At 43.2% G+C, this 25,781-nt stretch overlaps 1 protein-coding gene across 1 annotated transcript in view; it reads left to right on the top strand.

Moving 5' to 3' along the window:
- LOC126470316 (uncharacterized) overlaps window positions 1-25,781 on the top strand; it is a 219,869-nt gene that overhangs the window by 101,304 nt on the left and 92,784 nt on the right. The window contains exon 2 of the mRNA XM_050098092.1: window positions 4,032-4,082. Within this exon, the coding sequence (XP_049954049.1) occupies window positions 4,032-4,082 (51 nt within the window). The remainder of the gene's footprint in view (window positions 1-4,031; window positions 4,083-25,781) is intronic.

The raw sequence follows: 25,781 nt of genomic DNA on the forward strand, positions 1-25,781 counted from the left end.
GGCCTCCTTTCCGGGCACCTCTGCATACGCCCCCGTGGTGTGTGCCTCGCCCTCGCCTTCGGCTGGAATTGGCACAGGGCCCGAAGGACTCAGTCCCTCCTGAGGCTTTCCGCCGCCGCTTTTTTTTTCCATCCTCGCAACGTATCAGGGCTCTGGCATTGTTTACACTGACGGTTCGATGGTTGCTGGTCGTGTCGGTTATGCGCTAACTCTAGGGGACCATTCCGAACAACGTTCGTTGCCGGCTGGCTGCAGCGTTTACACTGCTGAGCTGGTCGCCATCTTTCGTACCCTAGAGTACATCCGCTCCTGCTCAGGTGAGTCCTTCGTGATCTGTAGCGATTCCCTGAGCGGTTTACGAGCTCTCGACCAGTGTTTCCCTCGTTCTCGTCTGGTGATGGCTATCTAGGAGTCCCTGCATACTCTTGCCCGCTGCGGCCGCTCTGTGGTCTTTGTGTGGACCCCCGGTCATGTCGGTATCCCGGGCAATGAACGTGTTGACCGCCTGGCCAAACAGGCCACCAGTGAACCCACTCTAGACACTGGCCTTCCGGAGACTGATTTGAGGGCAGTCTTACGCCGCAAAGTTATCTCGCTTTGGGACGCTGAATGGCGCGGTCTGGCCACCCCTAACAAACTCCGTGCCGTCAAGGAGACGACGACTGTGTGGCACTCCTCCTTGCGAGTCTCTCGCAAGGAGTCTGTCGTCCTCTGCCGACTGCGTATTGGGCACACGCGGATGACCCACGGCCACTTATTGCGCCGTGAGGACCCCCCTCTCTGTCGCTGCGGCTCGGCATTGACAGTAGTCCACATTTTGTTGGTCTGTCCACTTTTATCTGTGCTCAGGCAGACGTTTGCGCTGCCTGACACGCTCTCTGCACTTTTAATAGATGACTCTGCCATGGTGGACTTAGTTTTGCGTTTTATTCGGGCAGGGGTTTTTTATTGTTTAATCTGAGTGTTTATGTTTTTTAGTGTTGATTCTGGCTTTTAGCCTCTGATTTTAAACTGAGTTTTTAATGTGTTCTTGGTGGTTGGCTTTTCCTTTTTTTTCTCTATGGTCGGCCAACCACCGTCACACTCTGTGTGTTTTAATTTGTTTTGTCTGATCTATGTCGGAGTCTTTCTAGTCCCGTGTCGTCTGACGTCTTTCCTGCTGTTCGTTTTTATTCTCTTTGGGCGGTTTTAATTTTTTGGAAAAAGGGACCGATGACCGTCGCAGTCTGGTCCCTTTAATCCCACATACCAACCAACCAATCTTTTCTGACGACAATTCATCTTCGGCAGCTGTTGCAGACATAATGCAGTGTTTGCTTTGTTTATGTTTGCTATTCTGCTTTATCAACACCACTAGCACTGTGTACTATTGTAAGTCACTCATCGACTAAGCAGATCGTCTAGGCTCCTTAGCCTGATGCTGTGCTCCCCACTGGATACCTCCAGTCCCGCCCCCTGTTGCCATTAGCAGCCAATGGCAGACAATATGTGGAGGCGTCAAATGCCAAAACAGCGACCTCGCACTCAAGGGGTTCTTTGTTAGTAGCAAAGATGATTTGTAAGAAATAAAGCTATTCGAAATCATTTTTGGAAGGACTCTAAAATGCAGAATATAAGCAAGAATGAACAACAGACCTGGATAAATTTACCTGGCGAAGTGGTGCAGAAGTAGGACAGTGGACTTGTACTTTGGAGGACGGCTGCTTTCAAAAGTCAAAGTATAGGGCCGATTTTCCTCGCTCGCTCTCTCTCTCTCTCTCTCTCTCTCTCTCTCTCTCTCTATATATATATATATATATATATATATATATATATATATATATATATATATAATCTCCCTCCCTCCACCTCACTCAATTAACTTAAACTAACATCACATCGTTTTCAGTACAGGTAAGACAGTCTATAGCTATATAAATTATTTACATATATAAGGGTGTGATCTGTTGCAAGGTGACAAATCAGGCACTTCCAAAAATTCAGACGAAGAATTCATCGGGACTGCACTGTTCTGCGGCAGACATCTCCCAGAATGGCCTACGTCCTACATCCGGTATGTTTCTCTTTATGGATAGTTACGTTCAACTTGATAGGTGCGAGTTCCGGCTTGCTTAGCACAAAGAACGCAGCGACCGGTGGCAGACACCGTTAGGACTTCGCGATAAATTGTCCGGGTATGCGGGTAGCATACACAGCCTTCCTGCTGATTGTGCGGGTAGAAACCAATTGCCTTCGTTCCGAGGACGTGGCTCCATCAGACATGGCAAGCAATTCGCAGCCAGTTAGCCAGTATTAGGGTCAATGCCGCGTCGGCCCCACGCACTGTAGGGGAAACAGCTCCAGCGACAGTTTCTCCAGCAGTGGCTGCCAGCTATTATTCTTGATATCATTCACACATACCATGGTTGTGTGTGTAGTTCTTTTAAACATTGTTGGGTTCTGTAGGACCCTCTTTACCTTCTTGCTTGCTTCACATTATTGTTTGTCATAAAAAAGTTATTTTAAAAGTAATCTTTCTCGTGTCTGTGCCCTTCTATTGTGAAAATGCACATAGAAACACTGTACATGTGTTTAGGGAACTCTACTCCCAAGCTACACTTTTGCACTTCGTTACGCACAGCCCATTATTCCCGAAGGAATATTGCATCGTACTTAGGAAAAACACACTCTGCAATGTCGTATTTATCCGCCGACACTGGGCAAGAGACTTTAATTTAAAATGTTTCCCTGTACGGGAATACACATGGATGTAAGAGTGCAGATAGTAGACACGTGGTTCAGGACATGTGAAAGTTTGGTTCTGGCCCTGAGTCGTTCTCGCATAGCCTAATGCTAAGGCGATCGCTCTCCATAAACGGGAAATCTGGTTTTGAGTCCCTCTCCGGCAAAATTTTTCATTGTCACTTTATTATACAGCTGATGGTGGTCCGTCCATACTCGCAACTGCGAATACATTTCATGCGCAGCGTCCTGAAACTGTAGCACATGACTGTCTTCAGATCTTCAATAAGTCTACATTTACGTCTGCATCTGTATTCTGCAAACGGCTGTGAAATATCTGGCAGAAGACCACGGATTCGGATTTCACCCAGTTCCAGTCAAAAGGGGAGCAGAGGATGCATCTCTGTTTAAATGCTTCTGTATGCGATGTTGTTAGACAAATCTTTCCTTGGCGGTCCCTGCGGAAACACAACATAGTTGTTCTGTGTTCCTAGATTCCTCATTAAATTCTAGTAAGATGAATCGCGCGGGATAGTTGGTGTCTACCTTAAAGCAACATTTTCAAAGTCTCTTACCAACGAACCGAAGTCCGCCATTAGCTTTATCTACGACTGAGTCCACGTAATCATTATATTTAATAGCACAACAATCTGTTGCACACAGTTGTTTGAGTTGACTAATTTTCATTGTGACTCATTGGTATTGTGGTCTTAAGATTGAAACGTCCCCTTGGAACAATTATAGATGACTGTGCTTAAACTGACACACAATATATATATATATATATATATATATATATATATATATATATATATATATATATATATAATTATTTTTTTTTTTTTTTTTAGCGCAACGCAATCTGACTTTAAGTAATCCCTGCAAGAGAATGGCCCTGACTAAATTAATCTATACGTTTCACAAATCACTTACCTGACAAAAATCTTCGTTACTCGAACTACTGCAATACAGCGAGCGCCACTACTGCCAGCTAAATAAAAGATTCAAACTACGGAAGGCACTAACTACTGATAGGCATAGTTATCAAATGAAAGATTTTAATAGAGAACAAACAATGTATTTACCTTAATAGTCATGATATATATAGCAGTTATTCCTAATGCTTCAAGAAGAAGAAACATAACAATTATATGTCCAATAACGAAGTAGATTGTTTGATGGTCACTAGTATTCGCAAATAATTGTTGTTATTGCTTTTCTTTCATTAGGAAATGAATTCAACACAGTCCAGTTGAGTCTTGTAATGCATGTCGTTCCCTGATAATGAGAATTTTTTTTTCCTGTTTCAGATCAAACTACCGGAGAAAGAGACGGAGCCCACCAAAGCAAGGAACCAAAGGGTGAGTGTCAACTCCTAATTTTTAGCTTAGTTATTTAAACGGTTACAGATCAGACTTCGAGTTCTTAGAATATATGCTAAATAGGAAAACGATATTTCTCATTTCGATTTCGTCTTCAAAATTTTTGGGCCATCGCTTTTCCGTACGTCTGTGTCTGCGGAATTTCTCAGACTTCATATACATGCGTCATAGTAATAAAATACCGACAGCAATACAACAGAACAGAATAAATGGCTCTCTCGTTGGGAACAGATGTGTGCGTAAATTTCATAAAGTCCGCTAATCTCACTAAGTCCTCGTCCCTGCAATTTTGATACTGATTTAGAGAGGACCCTGAAATTCACCGTGTGCATTTTGGATTCCTTCTTCACCACAAGCACAGCTTTAACAAACTCATCAGCTATGGAGCATAGTTTGCTCAAGAACGTTTGAGGCCGGTTCCGGGAAATTTTGCTCACGAAGTGACCAAACGATATTGAATTACTTTCGAAGGCTTTTGTTTCGTTTATCAAAAAGACGCAAGGCGTTAGTAAAAAAAAAATGGTTCAAATGGCTCTGAGCACTATGGGACTTAACTTCTGTGGTCATCAGTCCCCTAGAACTTAAAACTACTTAAACCTAACTAACCTAAGGACATCACACACATCCATGCCCGAGGCAGGATTCGAACCTGCGACCGTAGCAGTCGCACGGTTCCGGACTGAGCGCCTTAACCGCGAGACCACCGCTGCCGGCGGCGTTAGTCATCTTTCAAAAAAAAAGGATAAAGAACGTCGAATAAGACAAATAGCCATGACGGTCGGCCGAGGTGGCTATTTCCGCTGAGGGTGTTTACGTAGGGCTGCGGCGCTCGTGACAATGAGCGGTTCCTTTGGCTCGCCTGGCGCTTTCTGTGTAAGGCAAGCTTTCGCAATTAGGAGCCTGCCGTCGCCCGCCTGACGTCAGCGCACTGTGTGTTTGCCTCGCCAGAAAGACGACCCGCCACAGTAGGCGGGTTGCGCAACGACGGCGCCGTACTCGCGTGCCTCGCTTAATACCGGCCTGCTCGCCCCGCTCCGTAATTTGGGCGGCGACCTTGCTGCGCGCACGCCATGCCCGACAATGTTGCCGCACTCTCTGCCGACTAGTGAAATCTAAGAATAAATTGCAAAGAACTTCCCTTGTTGCGGATTTTGGTCATTAAATGTTCGTCTTTGACTAGGCTATCGGAAAGCATTACCCCACAACTGACGTAAGATAACGAGGTACTATCGTCTTAAAGGACAGCAGTAAGGAATGCAGATAGGGGTTTGTGTCGTTCGTGACGGAGGGTCAGAAAAATGGTTCAAATGGCTCTGAGCACTATGGGACTTAACTTCTGAGGTCATCAGTCCCCTAGAACTTAGAACTACTTAAACCTAACTAACCTAAGGACATCACACACATCCATGCCCGAGGCAGGATTCGAACCTGCGACCGTAGCGGTCGCGCGGTTCCAGACTGTAGCGCCTAGAACCGCTCGGCCACTCCGGCCGGCTCGAGGGTCAGAAGACGGAATGCATAACCTTAGGAACAATACTGGTGGGTAAGGAAATCTGCAATCTATTTCTCAAAAGAATCAACCAGGTATTTTCCTTCAGTGATTTAGCGGAACAACGAAAAACCTGAATCTGGATGGTCAGATGGAGATTTGAAGCCAGATCCTCCTGAGTGCAGTTCACTGTGCAAGCTGTTACTTCTTTTATATTCATACGACGTGTGATTAAAATGCAACGGAATTTTTTTCGTTTCACGGGCTTTATACATCAGATTTTAAAAGTGTTTTTTATCTTGTTGATACACGTGTTCCTGATGTATGATTGCATTTTCAGTTATTTTGAATATTTTATTTATTGTTAAGTCAAAAAGGATGCTCGGCCGAGTGCTCGGCGAATTTTTACTTTCGAAAAAGATGGATCAAAAAATTTGCATTACATTTTGCTCCAAAAATCGAGTAAAGTGCTATACTGCATTCGAAATGTTGATTGTGGCTTTTGGCGAATCTACTGTGATTAAGACAGTATTTACGAGTGGTATAAACGTTTCAAAGATGACGACGACGTAAAGTCCTAGCACACAAGTTACTGACGACGTTGTGGAAGAAGTGAAGAAAATGCTTCTGGAAAATTACCGAATCGCTGTCAGAGATGTTGCTGATGATACTGGCATATCCTTTGGCTCATGCTGAAGAACTTTTTCGGATATTTTGGTCATGAAACGTATAGCAGCAAAGTGTGTTCCGAAATAGTTGAATTTCGACCAAAAACGTCGCGTACAAGTCGCTCACTAACTGCTGAATGAAGTCAACAACGATCCAGAACTTCTTTAGAATGCTGTAAAAGGGTATGAAGCATGTGGTACGGGTATGACGTCAAAGCAAAGGCTCAATCTGCTCGATGGGACATAGCCAAGACCGAAAGAAGTAGATAAGTTCGAGCACATGTGGATGTTCTTGTGTTTCTTTCGATTACTGTGGGATAGTCCATCATGACATCATGAGTTCGTGCCTTGTGGTCGTACGGTCAATAAGGAGTGCTACCTAAAAGTTAGGCGTCGCTTGCGTGAACAAATCCAAAGAAAAAACTAGAATTGTGGCAAAACCAGTCGTTGAAATTACATCACGCCAATGATCCCTCCCACACCTCAATGCCTGTTCGTGAATTTTTGGCAAAAACAAAACCGTTATATTGCCTCAGCCACCTTATTCGCCGGACATGGCCCTCTGTGATTTCTGTTTCCAAGGCTGAAGAGAATCACGAAAGGAAGTCATTTTGCCACCATTGATGAGATAGAAACAGTCACTGAAGGAACTGAACGCCATGACGATTAGTGAGTTCCACAAGTGCTTCCAAGAATAGAGAAACGCTGACAGGTGTGTATTGTATCTGATGGCGGAGATTATTTTGGAGGCGTCAAAGTTGATGTTGATAAAGATTCTTTAAGAAAAACAAATATTCCTATTACTTTTTGATCACACCTCGTATTAATTAATTTGTCCAAATATTCATAAAATTTCGTCAGATCAGTGCCGCTCAAAGACAGCTATGTCTTCCTCCACAATTCACTTAGCTGCTCTCTGCTAATACAGTCTCTGTAAAAAATTGGTATACTCTCACGGGAAGACCCCAGCCAATGCTGCACTGTAACCCCCGCAATCAACGATGAAACGTCTGATACTTGTTGTTGAAGACGATTCAGATCACACAGCCGTATGTATAACACATCCCATGCCGGTGTGACCCCTCGCATGTGAGACTGCCTGGAATATTACCGTGAAATGTGCTAGAACAATACCAATATTACAATCTGTATCGTGATCCAAGAGCTGTGTAATAAGTTAGTCTAAGTAAGGATATCCATGAACATGAACAGGGATAATGAATTCGATTTAATCGAGACTTGGAATAGCTCAGTCCATTATTTCGCTAGTTATCGCATCAGGCAGATCTAGTAAACACTACAGGAATTTGGATTTTACGGCGTAACGGTGTGAACGTGTAAAAAACACACATGAAATAGAGTAGCAAACAGTCTAACTCTTCTATAAATAGGAGCGTGACACAAACAATATCTGACATTTAAAACTAAGCAGAGAAAGTACACTAAACCACAGCTCGCAGCACTTGATGGAAACGAAGTTCTTCATGGAAAATGTTTGGCATAGTAACGGAGTCACCCGACACCTCGAAACCAGAACGTAATATATACCGTCATTAACCCGAAGAAAATCTCAAAAATTACGTCCAGTCGTTGATTGTACTCTAGACTGTCGATCTGCAGTCCTAGAACGATAAAGCAGTAACGTAAAGGTCTTTCTGAAAGCAAGGAACGTTAATTCAAGCACTTCGCGGAGCGATTTCTTGTCAGCCAGCCACTCATGTGTATTAACACACAAGTGTAGAGCCCTTCCTAGAGCTGACATTTCCTGGAAGATCAAAACTGTGTACCGGACCGAGACTCGAACTCGGGACCTTTATCTTTTGCGGGCAAGTGCTCTACCATCTGAGCTATCCAAGCACGACTCGCGATCCAGCCTCACAGCTTCTATTCTGCCAGTAACTAGTCTCCTACCTTCCAAACCTCACAGTAGTGCTGTTTGTACCATAGACCTAGTCAAATCGCGACAATGAACGACTCGATTCCCAGCACCATAACTTCAACGCGAGGTGAGATTAGGTTTCTGTAGACGGAATACTTGAGGTCTTGGGACATTTATTGCAGACACTAGTGAATGACTGAAGATTGCGTGCAGTATTCTAAAGTGATTGTTAATCTTTGGTAGCACTGATATAATCACAGACATGTTTGCCAGATTTTTTTTTCTTAGTTAGCACAAGTTCGTACAAAAAGCAATACATATCTTGCTTGATCAAACTTTCATTCGTCACGTACAATGAACATTATGATGGTAAACTCTTCACTGATTAATCCTCAATGCCCTCAGTCTGGCTGAAATGTCCTGGAGTTGCATGGTTGACCACGTGAGCTGAAGTCAAAATACGATTAGTACGTTATTGTTCAGAGCAAATACGAGAAGTAATAAATATATACGGCAAATTACATTTGTGTCTTCTATTTTTTAGTAAAATTTAAATACCATCTTATGAGAAAACATTCAGTTTTTCGTGGGTGAAAAGTATATTATTTTGCCTACGTGCATTATACACTCCTGGAAATGGAAAAAAGTACACATTGACACCGGTGTGTCAGACCCACCATACTTGCTCCGGACACTGCGAGAGGGCTGTACAAGCAATGATCACACGCACGGCACAGCGGACACACCAGGAACCGCGGTGTTGGCCGTCGAATGGCGCTAGCTGCGCAGCATTTGTGCACCGCCGCCGTCAGTGTCAGCCAGTTTGCCGTGGCATACGGAGCTCCATCGCAGTCTTTAACACTGGTAGCATGCCGCGACAGCGTGGACGTGAACCGTATGTGCAGTTGACGGACTTTGAGCGAGGGCGTATAGTGGGCATGTGGGAGGCCGGGTGGACGTACCGCCGAACTGCTCAACACGTGGGGCGTGAGGTCTCCAGTACATCGATGTTGTCGCCAGTGGTCGGCGGAAGGTGCACGTGCCCGTCGACCTGGGACCGGACCGCAGCGACGCACGGATGCACGCCAAGACCGTAGGATCCTACGCAGTGCCGTAGGGGACCGCACCGCCACTTCCCAGCAAATTAGGGACACTGTTGCTCCTGGGGTATCGGCGAGGACCATTCGCAACCGTCTCCATGAAGCTGGGCTACGGTCCCGCACACCGTTAGGCCGTCTTCCGCTCACGCCCCAACATCGTGCAGCCCGCCTCCAGTGGTGTCGCGACAGGCGTGAATGGAGGGACGAATGGAGACGTGTCGTCTTCAGCGATGAGAGTCGCTTCTGCCTTGGTGCCAATGATGGTCGTATGCGTGTTTGGCGCCGTGCAGGTGAGCGCCACAATCAGGACTGCATACGACCGAGGCACACAGGGCCAACACCCGGCATCATGGTGTGGGGAGCGATCTCCTACACTGGCCGTACACCACTGGTGATCGTCGAGGGGACACTGAATAGTGCACGGTACATCCAAACCGTCATCGAACCCATCGTTCTACCATTCCTAGACCGGCAAGGGAACTTGCTGTTCCAACAGGACAATGCACGTCCGCATGTATCCCGTGCCACCCAACGTGCTCTAGAAGGTGTAAGTCAACTACCCTGGCCAGCAAGATCTCCGGATCTGTCCCCCATTGAGCATGTTTGGGACTGGATGAAGCGTCGTCTCACGCGGTCTGCACGTCCAGCACGAACGCTGGTCCAACTGAGGCGCCAGGTGGAAATGGCATGGCAAGCCGTTCCACAGGACTACATCCAGCATCTCTACGATCGTCTCCATGGGAGAATAGCAGCCTGCATTGCTGCGAAAGGTGGATATACACTGTACTAGTGCCGACATTGTGCATGCTCTGTTGCCTGTGTCTATGTGCCTGTGGTTCTGTCAGTGTGATCATGTGATGTATCTGACCCCAGGAATGTGTCAATAAAGTTTCCCCTTCCTGGGACAATGAATTCACGGTGTTCTTATTTCAATTTCCAGGAGTGTATCTTCCTCACCGTCTTTTGGTATTTCCACTGAGGAATTGCCTTCCTTACTTTCCCTTTAAAGAAATGGCAAATCCTGACTATTTCTACTTCTATAATCTTTCATACCAATCTGAATTCCCTTATGGCCATATTCATCGATGTGCCACGGTTGCAGCGTATACTTATATTTGCGGCACTTGATGTACGGTAGCAAAATTAGCTTAAAACGGGACGGACAGGTAGCCGGTAAGAAATTTTCTCATTGCTGTCATTAGTAAATAAATCATTTCATCAGAGGTGAAAAAAAGAAACGCCGGCTTTCTTGAGAAAGGGACAGTGTTTTTGGAACAATGAAATCTGAGAGCTGGGAGTCTCTGTGTAAAATTGTGCTGTGAGTGGGCTAGTGGTACCAGTGGTGATACTACAAACAACTGAGCTCCATGATCTACTTCTGGTAATGTTGATGACGTAGGTGCGTGTATGTCAGTCAGAATGCTACAGTGAATCAGGTAAACATTCGAATAAATCGGGGCAGTGCGACTCCTGTCAAAGAAGTCAGCGAACTCTTGTGTGTGCGGGACTCAAAATCCTATAGATAACGGGCTGTATGGAAATAACTGCTTTTTATTGACCGGCGGATCACGATTTCTGCCTAACATAAAGAATGGCAGTTGGGGTGCCAGCGACGAATCTCAGAAAATGCCTTTTATAACCCAAGGGGAAGAAAAAAACGCGTTGCGACAGCGTTGTGGTCAGAATGTTTTCATGGTATTTCCTATAACATTAAAATGTGAGGCTTTCCTGTACATGTAGTCTTTCCTGAGAACGGAATTTTGCAGCAAGACATTGTCTCCTGTCGCATGGCTACAAGTGCCATCGAATGTCTGTAACAACGCGTTCAACGTTTCAAAACTACTTCCCTGGCCCCAAAATTTCCAGCTTCTGACCTGACCTGAACCGAACATCTGTGCGTACTACCAGAATTCCTGCACAAACTTGCAAGTGCTATTAAACTGCTATGGGACCAATCTAACACGTACCAGACATTCAATTCAGCCGAGACATACTCTCAAGAGAGAATACTAAAAAATGGCTAGTGTGTTAAAATGCTTCTTTTGTTAAAGCGGAGACTCATCCAACCCCACCTCCATCCGGATTTTTTGTGCTTCCTCCCCTCCCATCACCCTCACCCTCTTCCTCCCCTCCCGCCCCCTCCTCTGCCTCACCCCCCAATGGCAAAGCAAGAATGAACAGAACCGGGGTGATTCCTTGATTCCTATGATCTCCCTTTCTTTCCTTACTGTAGCCCATCTGAAGTCCTCACTCTGTTCAAAAATGGTTCAAATGGCTCTGAGCACTATGGGACTTAACTGCTGAGGTCATCAGTCCCCTAGAACTTAGAACTACTTGAACCTAACTAACCTAAGGACATCACACACATCCATGCCCGAGGCAGGATTCGAACCTGCGACCGTAGCGGTCACGCGGTTCCTGACTGCAGCGCCTAGAACCGCACGGCCACTCCGACCGGCCTCACTCTGTAATGAAACAACTTTCAGCGGACTTAGTTTGTAAAATGTATCTGATGTGTACGAAATGCATAAAATCAACTGTCATGGATCTTCAATAGTTACGAGCGTTACGTGTGGAGCAGTTATTCTCCTTAATTAGATTTCTTAAAGCTTGTTTTGTGGTAGATCTAGTAGTAAAGTTTTGCAGCAGATTATGCAATCGATACATCTGGTTATTAGAATGTATTTTAGATGTCGGTGAATCACATACATTGTAATATGTCTGCTGTATAGCTATACGTTTGATATCACATTCTGAGAATGCCGAACTGCCTTTATGTAAGTGTTAAATTCACATTTACGATACTGCTTTGCCTCTGCTTGGAGTTTTGGGGGTAAAGAAAAGTAACGGTATCGTTTACATCACAGTAACTACTATTGCTCTTAAAAATTAATCACGAGAGTATAAAGTATAAATAAAAACTATTGTGGAATGTTGATTATACAATATAGCGTCAGCCTGCTGATGACGTAGCGTAAATATGATACCGGGCGCAGGGCAGGAAAGAAATCTCTAGGAAATGAAATAACTATTATACGAACTGAAATGAAGACATGTCTTGCGTACTACTTCCGTAAACCTGAATTCTGGCGAGGTAACGCACACATCATCTCATAGGAGATGAACTGCCGACAAGCTATAACGGAGATGAGACGATACATTTGAACGTGTTCAGCTGTATTCCTCTTACACACTGTAAAATGAAATAACAGGAAATAACAGATGATTAATCATGATGTTCCTGTCCTTTGTGAACTACTCGTATATATAGCAGAGTTATAACCATAAAAAGGGCACTGTCTATTAGACGATATATATTCTAGAAACGTGTAGCGAGGTGTTCGAATCGGAGATTACAAATATGCAAATTCAAAAACGTTCCTGTGCTATTTTGCATAGGAATACGAAAAACTAGGCACTTGGGGATTTTTCCGAGGCTCCTAACACTCGAGTGCTGGGATTAAAGGAATCAGCCTCTCTGGATGACAGGATGGGGACTTGCAGATTGTCCGGAATAGGTTCGCGCTGTCTGCAGAAGTATGTAATGGACCAATTGATCAGACTAGTCAGTCCAAATGTTTCCTGGAAAAAACTTTCAGCAAGAGGTTACCACGGTTTGCCTCTTGCATGTTGCTTGCGTCACTTCGTTAGATGCCTTCGCGTTTCTCTTTGCCTGAGTTTTACAACGGGACAGCGATGTTGCGAGAGCCGAAATACATGTGAAGCCCATTGTCCCGAGTACTTTTATTATCGCTGCGCTAGAGCGCAATTCCTGTTGTGTACGGATTGAATCTTACCTTTCACGAAACCGCAGTGTAGTTTCGACGTCACCTCCAAAGACCATCGTTTCACTCCGATTTTCGTGCGAAATATTTTTTTAATGTAGCTTCATACTACTATTCTCAACTGTTGTGGTGTCTTGAATCTTACTAAACCGTATTCTTAAAGGAATTATGTAACACGCTTACGTCATTAAGCGCTTGCAAAATGTATGTATGGCCAAAATTTGTATCTCGACACAATTTCATCTCTGAAGAGGTTGCATAAAGCTGTAAAATATAGAAACGCATGACAATGTGAGTGAACGTTATTAATGATTGGTGTTTTTCATCTTTTGTTACTTTTTTAGTCAGTTAACGAAGGATATTGATCCGTTCTGTGTTAAAAAGCGTGGCGACGTACTAGTGATTTAGACCAGACAGACGGGTTTCGCACTCAGTTAGGGTAAAGTCATCAGACCTGACACAGCTTAGAACTTCTTGTTCTCTTTTTCATCTATTCGCATGCTATGGTTTCCTGGATAGAGTACACAAGTAGGTGATAATTAGTAAGCTGCAAGTACTATTGCATGAAGACTTGATGGTGATGGTGATGGTGATGGTGATGGTGATGGTGATGGTGATGGTGTAGTAGTAGTGGTAGTGGTAGTAAGCTAGTGAACACAACCTCCTTGGGAAGCAGGATAGTCCGTTTTTGACACTATGAAAGAAATCTACGCTGCACTTCATTAACCTTTCCCTTTAATAAGGGTTTGGTGTTACTTGACTCGACAGTTATTCAATATATTCAGACATGATTACCAATTTGTGGTAGATCATATTACGTACGTGTAATATTCATTCTCATATTCCCAGATTTCACAATATTTCCTAAAAAAAATTATATGCAACGAAAAACAGTGTCGCTGGTACTCGAGCAAAGATGAACTGACTATTTAAATGATTGTCTCTGTGACAAACAGTAAAAAAAAAAAAAAAAAAAAAAAAAAAATCCTTGTAGTCTCATTTACTGCAGAGTAAAAGCTGTCAAACTGGAAAACATGCACTGACGTTCCAAGCTTCGCTTTGGATATGCTTTTTTTCCCAATATCGTGGCGTTGACGTAGTAAATTGTAAATTAATTGTAGTAAGTAATCGCAGATAAATCGTTGAGAAACGCTGTAATTCAGTCTTTAAAGAATTCTGAGGAAGTCTTTCGTATTATTAAATGTTTGCTACCTCTAAGATTAATGAAGAAAGACGCTGTATTGAGACACATGATAGTGTCATAACTGAAGATTCTTGAACTATAGACGACGTTATTCAGACAAGCCTGCTGGGTAAATTAATAGAACCGGTTTTATATTGTAAAACGATTTTCCTGTTCGGTTATTTATTTGCATAAGTGCTCTGAAGACGTACTGAAAAGTAACGTGACCATTTTCTTCATTCAGAAATGTATGGAGATGTTTCACTGCTGTTAAATCTTTCGCATTCATTGCAGACGAAATGAACAAATCGTTCTTAACTGATCTTAAGCAACTCATACTTGGCACCGGATGTGACCGTTCGCAGCAAGCCACATTCATGGAGCACTTAGTCAAGAAAACATGCCATATTTTGGTATCTTAAAGGAAATTTTTTTGTGTAGAATAGCTTTTACCTAAAATTAGAATTATTTAGTTGGATTTCTTGTTGCAAACATTTCGGCAAGTAAGCCTTGAAAATTACAGTAATATCACCTTAAAGCTAAGAAGAAATGGACACGATGGAAGGGTGATTAAAGCAAAGATTAACTTGATCGGGCTGAGAGCCAAGTCTGTTATTGTTTTTCTGTCAAGTGTAATGGCATGGGTTGTTAACTATAGCCGTGACAAGTGGAAGAGGATATCCTACATCAGTTTGCGATGGCGAAACGCTTACATAGTGAGGCGGCCAAAAGAAAACTGCAGAAACACTATTACACGTATACCGAACAGGCTGTTGTATGACGTTAGTGCTAGAAACCCACTCCAGGTAATCTAGTCACTAATTAGCTATTACAGCGCCTGTGGCCAGGATTAAACACGAGTCAAATAACTTCTCTGAATAAGCATGATGCAGTTAGCGATCGTAAGGAAATCTGTACGTCCCAGTCAAAAAGTTCGCAACGGCTGCAGAAACAGTACCAGTAAATTATGAATAGTTGAATTATCTGAGAAATAACTTCATTTAAATCGGGGCTTCAACTGTACTTCAACTGCCTCCACCTCTATCTCATTCGTTTAACAGCTTGCGCAGGAGAGCATGAGCTATGACCTTTAAGGTCACTTTTTCTTTCTTTGAATTTGTTGTTACTTGCCATACATTTTAACGCTTCGCGTCTTTTGACTAACGTAAAGGAAATATCAAAATATTAAATTGGTGTTGTAATCACATCTGCATTTTATTTAGACGTAATGTCAGTAAAAACCATTCAGAATGAGTTAACGCGCTTACGGTTCTGTAACTGAATACGTTAAGTTAAACATAAAGAAAAATTTTCGCAGTATGAGCTGAAATTCTTGTGTATGTCCTAGGAAAATAGACAAGAGCCCCAGGACTGCACAAGTTGCAGAGTACAGCGAACTGTCAGGAGTATTTCTAGCGCACCTACAGTATAAAGATAAGCAATTGTACATTAGATTTCGTGGCAGTTTAGAACAACAGAGTGATTATACATAATTTACAATAGAAGCAGTATTAGTTACGCAATGCTCAGTCAGTTTCTAAAAACCTTATTGGTAACTACTAGACTGAAATAATGTGGTGTTGTTGGTGTGAACTGCCATTTCTGTAGTTTAGTGGAGGCGCTGCATTTCAATGTTAATTTTGTAAACACTTCAGTATCTCGACCAGCTATTCTGTTTCAGAATTATAATGAACTGTAAATTTGGTTGCTGTTGTGGTCTTCAGTCCAGAGACTGGTTTGATGCAGCTCTTCATGCTACTCTATCCTGTGCAAGCCTCTTAATCTCCGAATAACTACTACAACCTACATCCTTCTGAATGTGCTTAGTGTATTCATCTCTTGGTCTCCCTCTACGATCTTTAGCATCCACGCTTCCCTCCAATACTAAATTGGTGCTCCCTTGAAACCTCAGAACGTGTTCTACCAACCTATCCCTTCTTCTAGTCAAGTTCTGCCCCAAATTCCTTTTCTCCCCAATTCTATTCAGTACCTCCTCATTAGTTACGTGACCTCCCCCGTCTAATTTTCAGCATTATTCTGTAGCACTACATTTCGAAAGTTTCTATTCTCTTCCTGTCTACACTGTTTATCGTCCATGTTCCACCTCCATACATGGCTACACTCCATACAAATATTTTCAGAAAAGACTTCCTAACATTCAATCTATACTCGATGTTAACAAATTTCTCTTCAGAAACGCTTTCCTTGCCGTAGCCAGTCTACATTTTATATCCTTTCTACTCCGGCCATTATCAGTTATTTTGCTCTCCAAACAGCAAAACTAATCTACTTTAAGTGCCTCATTTCCTGCCGGCCATTGTGGCCCAGCGGTTCTAGGCGCTTCATTCCGGAACCGCGCTGCTGCTACGGTCGCAGGTTCGAATCCTACCTCGCACGTGGATGTGTGTGATTTCCTTAGGTTAGTTAGGTTTAAGTAGTTCTAAGACTAGGGGACTGATGGCCTCAGATGTTAAGTCCCATAGTACTCAGAGCCATTTGAACCTCATTTCCTAATATAATTCCCTCGGCGTAACCTAATTTAATTAGACTACATTCCATTACTATCGTTTTTCTTTTGTTTATGTTCATCTTATATCCTTCTTTCAAGGCACCGTCCACTCCGTTCAGTTGCTCTTCCAGGTCCTTTGCTGTCTCTGACAGAATTCCAATGTCGTCGGCAAACCTCAATGTTTTTATTTCTTCTCCATGGATTTTAATTCCTACTCGAAATTTTTCTTTTGTTTCCTGTACTGTTCGCTCAATATACAGATTGAATAACACTGGGGATAGGCTACAGCACTCTCTCACTCCCCACTGAACCACTGCTTCCCTTTTATGCGCCTCGACTGTTTATTAGGTACGATCTGCAAATTCTGAGAGACTGATTTGTCCAGTGTTTGTGTAATAGTATTCAAGAAAGCATACGGAGTTCATTAGTTTTGGATTTTCCGCGCTCTGGCCATAGGCGGGGCAATCGGTCCCGACCAGCCGACATGTCATCCTCTGCCCATGACATCATTAGATGTGTTATGGAGGGGTATGTGGTCAGCATACCGTCCTCCAGGTCGTTGTCGGGTTTCTTGACCTTGGAACAGCCGCTACTTGGTCAAGTAGCTCCTCTGTTGGCCTCATTAGGCTGAGTGCACCCCGTTACACTTCTCCCACCAAAGAATAAATCGCTGGAAATACCGTGAATCGAACCTGGGTCCCCCGCATGGCAGTCAGCCACGCTGACAACTCAGCTTCTAATGTCAAAGTACCAAAAGTTAAAGGGAGCCACAGGCTGCAACATTAACGCCATACGGAATGTGAAGAGTCTCATGTTCCTACAGAAGGTATAATTGGTCAAAAGTAGCACAAAGGTTCCTGTAATCATGTGTCTGGAGACACACATGTTGATATATGGACCAAACTGACTTCTTTCCTGACACTAGAGACACTGCTGCATGTGGTTATCACGCATCCCGACAGTGAATCACACTTCTTCAAATACACCTGGCTCCATTCTAATTGAGTCACATACATTTATCGCAGTGTTCTGTAACGTATGCACATCATCGATGGGCTGGGCATAAAACGATACCTTCAAATTTCTCCACAGCCAAAATTACAACGGATTCAGGCCCGGTGAAGGAGACCGTACAACCAGACTTCCTCGACCAATCCATCGCCTATGAAACGTTGCGGTAAGGTGCTGACGCACGATGTGTAGAAAATGGGGTGGTGACTACTCGCGTATAATCTACAGCTGTCCCTCTGCAGTGGCAACAGCGCAGGTAATACGCACCACCTGTGAATCTGTTTGCTACAGTTTACGACCCTGCACTCTGCCAACCTCCTGAAGATCAGTGGCGAAGGGTGCTACGCGTGCCATTATAGTTTCTCCTTCTCTGCTGTTCCATTTGCTAATCGCGCACGGGATGAACGACTGTAAACAACCCTCAGTAGCGATTTGAAGATGTTTTGTTTTACAATCGTCATTTATTTCTCGAGAAGTAACAAATAGAATTAGTAAGTTCCTCTACTGCTCTCTGAATGTATGATCTTGCGTTTTAATAGGAATCTACAGTGACATATTCAGAATTTGCAGCATCCTCCACTAGAGTTATTGGGGCATCTCCGTGGCACTCCCGCACTTGCTAAAAGAAGAAATGTATTGCACGTTTCTGTATCTTCCGTATCCCATCAGGTATGCACAACATACTGAAGAGCAGTATGAGGTGGTCGTAGGGATGTTCTGTAAGCTAATTCATTCTTAGATAAAGATAATTTCCTCGAGATTGATAGTTTCACTGTGCCCGGCAACCGCTATTAATAAAACTAGTTTTTCGCTGACGATCTATATTAAATCGCTCAAGACACTCGCTCTTAGGCATATGACGGTTTCTAGTGACTGATCACCAATCGTGTATTCAATCAATAAAGGATTTTGTGCCTAGTATTAGAGTGGACAAATACACAAACGGAGAAAAGTAATTGTGAGCTGTTGCTAGTGACATACTATTTAACAAAAAGATATCCCTGTATCTATTAGTGGACATTCATATGGGGTACGTCCATCCTTCGCCTTCATAAAGGCTTGAATTCTGCTGGGGACACGATCAATGAGGTGTCTGAATGACTGTGGTGGAATGGCAGTCCATCCCTCAAGGGCTGAAACTCGTGAGTTCCAAAGTGCCACTAGCGGTCCACATAGCTTGATGAAGGTGTGTAGAGATTTAAAAGAATGGGGTGCAATGGTCGAACAGCTCCTCAGAGCGATGGCATTGGAGTGAGGATGACTGGAAACGAGTGATAAGTGATGAATCATAGTATGCCCTGTGACAATGCAATGAAAGGTTTTGGATCTGATGAACGACTGGAAAATGTTTACCTATGATGAGTAGTACCAACAGTGAAGTGAAGTGTGATAGTGTGGTGGTGGTGGTGGTGGTGGTGGTGGTGGTGGTGGTGGTGGTGGTACGGCATGCGTGTGTTCATCGTGATTACAGTACTAGTGAAAACTATAAATGTGGACGGATATGAACACAGTGTACGGCGTACAGAAGAGGAACAACTCGTAAAAGATGATTGATTGTATTAGCATGACAATGAATCCTGTCATAAAACGGCATCTGTGAGGCAACGATTTGTGGATAGTAACGTTCCTGAAATGGACTGGACTGCGCAAAGACTCGACCTAAACTCAATGAAAGGGCTTTGGAATGACATATAAATTATTATTCTCTGCAGACCCCCGAGTTCTAAATCACTACCTTCGCTCTTGGTGAAGAATGGTCTATTCCATCAGACATTGACATCTCACTGAATATGTCCTCAGCAGAACTGAAGCCGTCTTGAAGGTGAAGGGTGGACACATCCCATACAATGTCCACTAATAGCTGTTTAGATACTATTGATCACTTATCTACAAAGTTCAGAACGTAGGAGAGAGATAGTGGTGCGAGTACAGCCATCAGGGTGGGTCGTGAGTCGTGGCTTGTTTCAGAAAGACAAGGTTCCGGGTCCAGAGTCCCGGCCTGGCAGAGTATTTGTCCGGCAGAAAGTTCCAAACCTGCCCTCACTTCGCTACCGGTGCACGATTCTTACTGATAACCTGGATTTTTTTTAAAGAGCACTAATTTTTGTGCTCCAATTCGTTATTTGCTCCTCCAGATAACAGCCGAAAGGAGTGACAATGAAACAAGTTGCTGAAAGCTGCTGCATGTGTACAAAAAAAAAAAGACGAAGACTGTCATCTGCCGGCAAGTTTAATGCCAGCGTTATTAAAAAATAACTGCACGAAGTTGATAGACATAAAAAGAATTACCTCTATAAATGTGCCTTTTAACCTTAAGAGACCTCGTCAATAGCAGAGTACTTCTCACATTTTCCAGACTGTATAAAGACTCGGTAGGATGGAGTTAGTCCCCCTCATATTCTTGTGATAAGCGGCTCAAAAACGTGGTACGGAGTGCATACAGACTGTTGCTGGCTCAGTACTAGGTCACTGGCTGTGGAGTGGGAGAGTGGAGGTGCAGTAAAGCAGTGAGCTGTAGCCGACCGGTTTTCTTTCGACAGCAGTTTACACACCGGCACCCAATGTCCTCTTGCACCGCCATGGCGCTCGTACGGCTTTCGGTTTCCTCCGGATCCTCAACTTGAATTACGGCTTCAGTAAATCTCTTCTGGCTTCCTATTCGTGTTGGCAACCGTATAAGTTGTGCTTACTGTCACGTTCCACGGAGTTCCAATGCATCGAGAAAAGAATGCCCTCAATACTTAAGCTGTCCCTCGTATGAAATGTCGTTGCTGCTTAACTCTATTAAGCTCTGTCGTGGCAGAAATTAAGCCATACAAGTGTTTTCCCTCCCATATCTGACATATTTATACTGACTGCATCTAAGTACAAGTATTTACACATATTTTAATGTTTCTAAGGAAGCTAAATAGATGCGGCTTCTCTTAATTGTAATAACTAAGAAGTATTGTAATAGTTTTCATGTAAAATTTGAATACACCGACGATGTCGAGGTCTCAAGTCTGTTGAACAAAGATGAACGCAGATATTTGATAGGTATTATATTAATGTCAGCATTCGCCTGGTGTGGTTTAGAAAATCTATGAGGACAATATGTTTTGTCTAGCCGCTCACACGCGTCTTCCTTCTTTAGAGAGACCACTAAATTGCTGCAAAAACGGAACATGTGTTTGCTCTAATTAGTAAATTAATAGTTTCTGCATTTAAAATGCTGTGGGCTTTAAAGAAGGCAAGTTTCTATATCAAATTTAGTTTTGCGAATAATTCAGCCTTGTATCCGTATGTGCTCAACCTGGCCTATCTTCCAGTTGTAGAGCATAAACATGCGAGACAGTATTTACCCTACGAACTACCTTAGAAGACTGGTTGAAGAAAGGCAACCCTACGTTTATTGTATTTGTAGATTTAGATAAAGTTTTTTGACAATGTAGAATGGAGTACACTCGTAGATAAAAATACAGGGATAAAATACATTGAGCAGAAGATTGTTTAGAACTAGGTACAAGAACCAGACTGCAGTTAGGAGAGTCAAGGACATGAAAGGGAAACTGTGTTTGAGAAGGAAGTAAGACGGGTTATTGCCACTTCCTGAAAATATGCAGTCTTTACATTGATCATGGTGTAAAGGAAATCGGGGGTAATGGACTGTAGTAGAATTAAATCAGGCTGTGCTGGAGGTATAAATTAATGCGAAACTGAAGGTAGTAATGAGTTTTGATAATTAAGAAGTAAAGTAACTGATCATGGTGGAAGTAGAGAGGATATAAGACGCAAACTGCCAGTAGCAAGAAAATAATTTCTGAAAAAGATGAATTTATTAAGATCAAATATAGATTTAAGTGTTTGGGAGTATTTCTTGAAGGGATTTGTCTGGAGTCTAGCCTTCTATGGAAGTGAAACGTGGACGATTAGCAGTACAGATCGGAAGAGAAAAGAAGCATTTGCAATGAGGTACGACAGAAGAACGCTGAATATTAGATGGGCACATCGAATAAAAATTGAGGGGGTACAGAATCGGCCTGAGGAAAAAAGAATTTCGTGGCAGAACCTGACTAAAAGAAGGGCTCGGCTCGTGCGCGGGACATCATGAGGTTTCATGGAATTCTCAATATGGTAATGGAAGAAAGTTTCGGGGTAAAAATTGTAGGAGAAGATATGGACTGAATACAATAAGCCGGCTGAAACGGATGTAGAATTTGGTAGTTAGGCTGGGATGAATAGGCCTATGCAGTATAGACTAGCGTGGAGATCTGCATTAAACCAGCCTTCGGACTGATGACCACTACATGCTTTTCCACACTTCGAAATCTAGCCAAGTTGTTGTTTCTTGGCCTTGAACAGAGAGAATGCCATCAGTTTTGTGTCAACCACATTTTTTTCTATAGAATGGGGAATATTCAGAAAATGATGTCTTTGCGAAAGACAGCTGAATGCACAAAGTATATTTTGATTGGTAACAGTTTGCGGGCCTTCATGTTCAAACGGGCCTACTTGTAAGAGGTGCACCGTTGCAGAGGCTCGATTGCTTCTTCGCAAAGGCCACGGCCAAAGCCGTCAATGTCGGTAGCCACGCCGCTACAATGCTACGCGTCAATTAACCTCGAAGTGAACGGGACGCAGTCTGCTGCGGCGCCGGGCACGTCTGGTACGTCAAGGAAGGCCGCTGGCCGACAAACGTGGTCGACCGTGGCAGGAAGGAGGCGCCATCGACTTGCAAAACAGGAAAGCCGGCCGGAAGTGCGTCTCAAGGCGGAATGCAAATTCCGGAGCAGGCTGTGTACCAAGTTAGAATGGCCGGCCTCCATAGTCTCGGGGTAGCGCTGCTGCATCGCAAGGCGGAGATTGCGGGTTTGTGTAGCGTCTCAGGTGTATTTTTAATGAGGCGTTCCTTTGTACGTGCTACATGTAGATACCGGTGTCACCCCAATAACTACATACACTACCTGACAAAAAAAGTGAAACACCCAGAAGGAAAAGAGGAAACAAAATGAAAACTCGAGGTTGCGTGGGTATGCGAAATTACTACAAGAATTACAAAATCGAGTCAAATTTACAAAGAACTTGGCAGTATGAGTCCACTTACCATTATGATGTTGCACTCCATGGACGTTGTCTGGATGCCTACACTGGCTACGTTTGTATGGCTGTCTTAAGCTAAGGCCATTATATCCTCTCCTGAGACAAGATGGTCAACAACTGATGAATTTAGTCCTTAATATCTGGGATGCTAGTACCGGAAAGTCCGAGCTGGTTCATACATATTCTGTCGAGGACAGATTTGGGAATTCTGTTGTCCACAGATGCACCTCAAAATCACGCTGGCAGTTCATAGAGACACGTGCCATGTATGGTCCTGTTGAAAAATGACGCCACGATACTGTCGCATGTGGGGTAACACAAGAGGTCACAAGTTGTTCATAACGGACCGTTGTGCCGTCGATTCCTTCAACCCCTACCAGCCGTGACGTAGTCAATGCCCAATGGTTCTCCATACCGTGACGCCAAGACTAACATTGGAAGAATGGGATCTCCCCCAAAGTCGCCTGCATACTCGATGACTGTCATCCGAGATAATGCTGAACAAAGATTCATCGCTGAACATTCTGTGACGCTGTTCATCAGCAGTCCATACTTCCCAGCCATGCCACCATTCCAGACGCGGCTGTTGGCATTGTGGTGTTGACAGGAGACCACGCATGGGACGGTAATTCCCTAGTGCAGTTGCTGCTGGACTCCGAACCATAGGGCGGGGTGACAGTGTGTTGCAGGGATTGATGACTTGTGCTCGAATGGCAAGCACATATGTGAAAGGACTAAGATGTACTTGGTGCACAATACAGGTGTCCGCGCTTGTGGTGGTCAGACGTGGTCGGCTGGAACCTGGATGACGAGTATGTTTGCCCATTCCCATACTGTCAGACATCCGGCCATTGTCACATCGGAATGCCCCACGAAGCTGCATATTGCACGATTCGTTTAGTCGACCAAATGGAGACTCAAAACAAGGCCTCTTTGGACTTGTCAGGTGGTGATAATGCTGCTTCGCTAAAGTATGCGACATTTATATCCCTTTCTCTGTGATCACTTAACATCTGACACATCCTTTGCATATCCTACCAGGTCTGATACCAATACCAAATGCGAACAACTCTAATGCATTCTGGTGGCCGTTTCTACCTTTTACAGAAAATGGTTACTCCCATCATTTATGTAGCCGCCACTGTTGTGCACCTGCACTTCACACTGACATCCGACCGTGTCTTCTGGGTGACACTTTTCTAGTCACGCAGTGTATGGTATACTGGACAGACAAACAAAAAATACAAAACGTTTTGATGATCAGAACAAAAAAAATCTCAGCTGTAAATGAAACGCCCCATTAACGGTCCGTTTTCGCCAAAGCTACGTAAACGCCGTCAATTTTGAAAATATCTTCCGAACTGTCACAAAAAAGTTAGACTGAATCTCTCTTCAGATTTGGTTCGATAACACGTTCATGGCAGTTGGGATTAGTGTGTCAAATCAGTAAATTAAGATACAATATCGGATTACGTTACGCATTGTCAAGGTTTCAAAGTAAATTGCCTTTACAAAAAATTGTTAAGAGTTTATAGTTTCACCTTTGAGCAACATTGCAGTCAGTAACTAAAACAAAAGCAAATTCGTTAAGTGTCTCAGTCGTCCACTCATGGAGTCTTCCTTTGCGATTAGCCTGTTGCTGCAAAAAAATCAATCAATTGCTTGCTGATACCACTGCAACCTCGAAAATAGGTGAACATTTGGATTTGATTTTAAAAAAGTATTCAGTTCTAATAATAGTTCAGCAATATGTAACAAGTAGTCTAAAATTTATTTTATATATTTTTCGAATAGTTTGAGCCTTTAAGCAAACATTGTACTTGTCAATTACTTAAGATGCATTTGTGCGAAACGAATGAAAGAATAACCTAGACTTCATATCAAATTTTCATGTAGATTTCAGTCTGCATGTGTAGCTAGTTAGCATGTTAGAAGCTGTCGTTAGGAATAGTTACTAATAGTATCAAATTCTTAATTGAAAGGAAGCTCTCCATTCCTAGAACGCTATCGTATCTTTGTCACACTTGGTGAATATGAAGGATGCCAATTAGCACCGCGGTTTTTATTCAATGTTACAGTGACAGTCTGCTACGCTTTACACTCTTCCCCCTTCAGCTGGGTGAGCTACGTCTCAAGTGAAAGGAATACTCTGGTATTACTTGCGGAAGGCTTCCTATGCAGCTCTGCACTGTCGCCCAGTGAATAAAATAAGGGTTCACGGAATAGAGGATCGACTGAAAATTATGTAACGATACAGGCTTCCATTTCCACGGATACGAATTTTGTTTCGTACAAACTTGTACTTTTACTTGAACCTGCAGAGAAATCTGTATAATCTTTATAGAAAGAAAAGTAGCGTCTAGTCTGTGCTGCTCCCTCTAGGGAAAACTGTTAACTTCATAACAACACGTAAAAAATGATTCTGAATTGAATTATTAATTTTTTATCATGTAACTGAGTACTGACTTGTCACGATGTGCATTCTTGGGTAATTTACATGAGGGTACAGAACTTTATTCTATAATTTGGCAGGTGCGTGACGCAAGGACGTATCTATAAATACATAGATGTGAAAAAGCCCAAACAGCCGAGATGTCACCATCGGAAATACCTGATGTTGAGTATGAACGGAATGAGAGGAGGAAAATCGGAATAATCGGCTAAAGATCGAAAAACAGGTCTGTGATGTGAACGATGGAGACTGCCCAACATCCGACGAAAATGTTATCAGGTGATATATGCTTTAAAATGGCCTCTAAGAAACAATTATTCAACTGCACCCTCATCATTATCGCTTAATGACAAATTTCTCAGAGATTGTCGAGATAACTCTCATAGAGTTCAAAAGCTGTAACTAGTTTCAGCCATCTATATTGCTTTCTTAAGGATCAGTCTAATTATTGTGGCAGATACTTATCAATGGTTAAGAGAGATTGTGTGAAAGCAATGAAACAATGAATCGGAGAGTATACTAA

The sequence above is a fragment of the Schistocerca serialis genome, chromosome 3 (assembly GCF_023864345.2).
Source record: "Schistocerca serialis cubense isolate TAMUIC-IGC-003099 chromosome 3, iqSchSeri2.2, whole genome shotgun sequence".
In the NCBI taxonomy this organism is placed as follows: Eukaryota; Metazoa; Arthropoda; class Insecta; order Orthoptera; family Acrididae; genus Schistocerca; species Schistocerca serialis.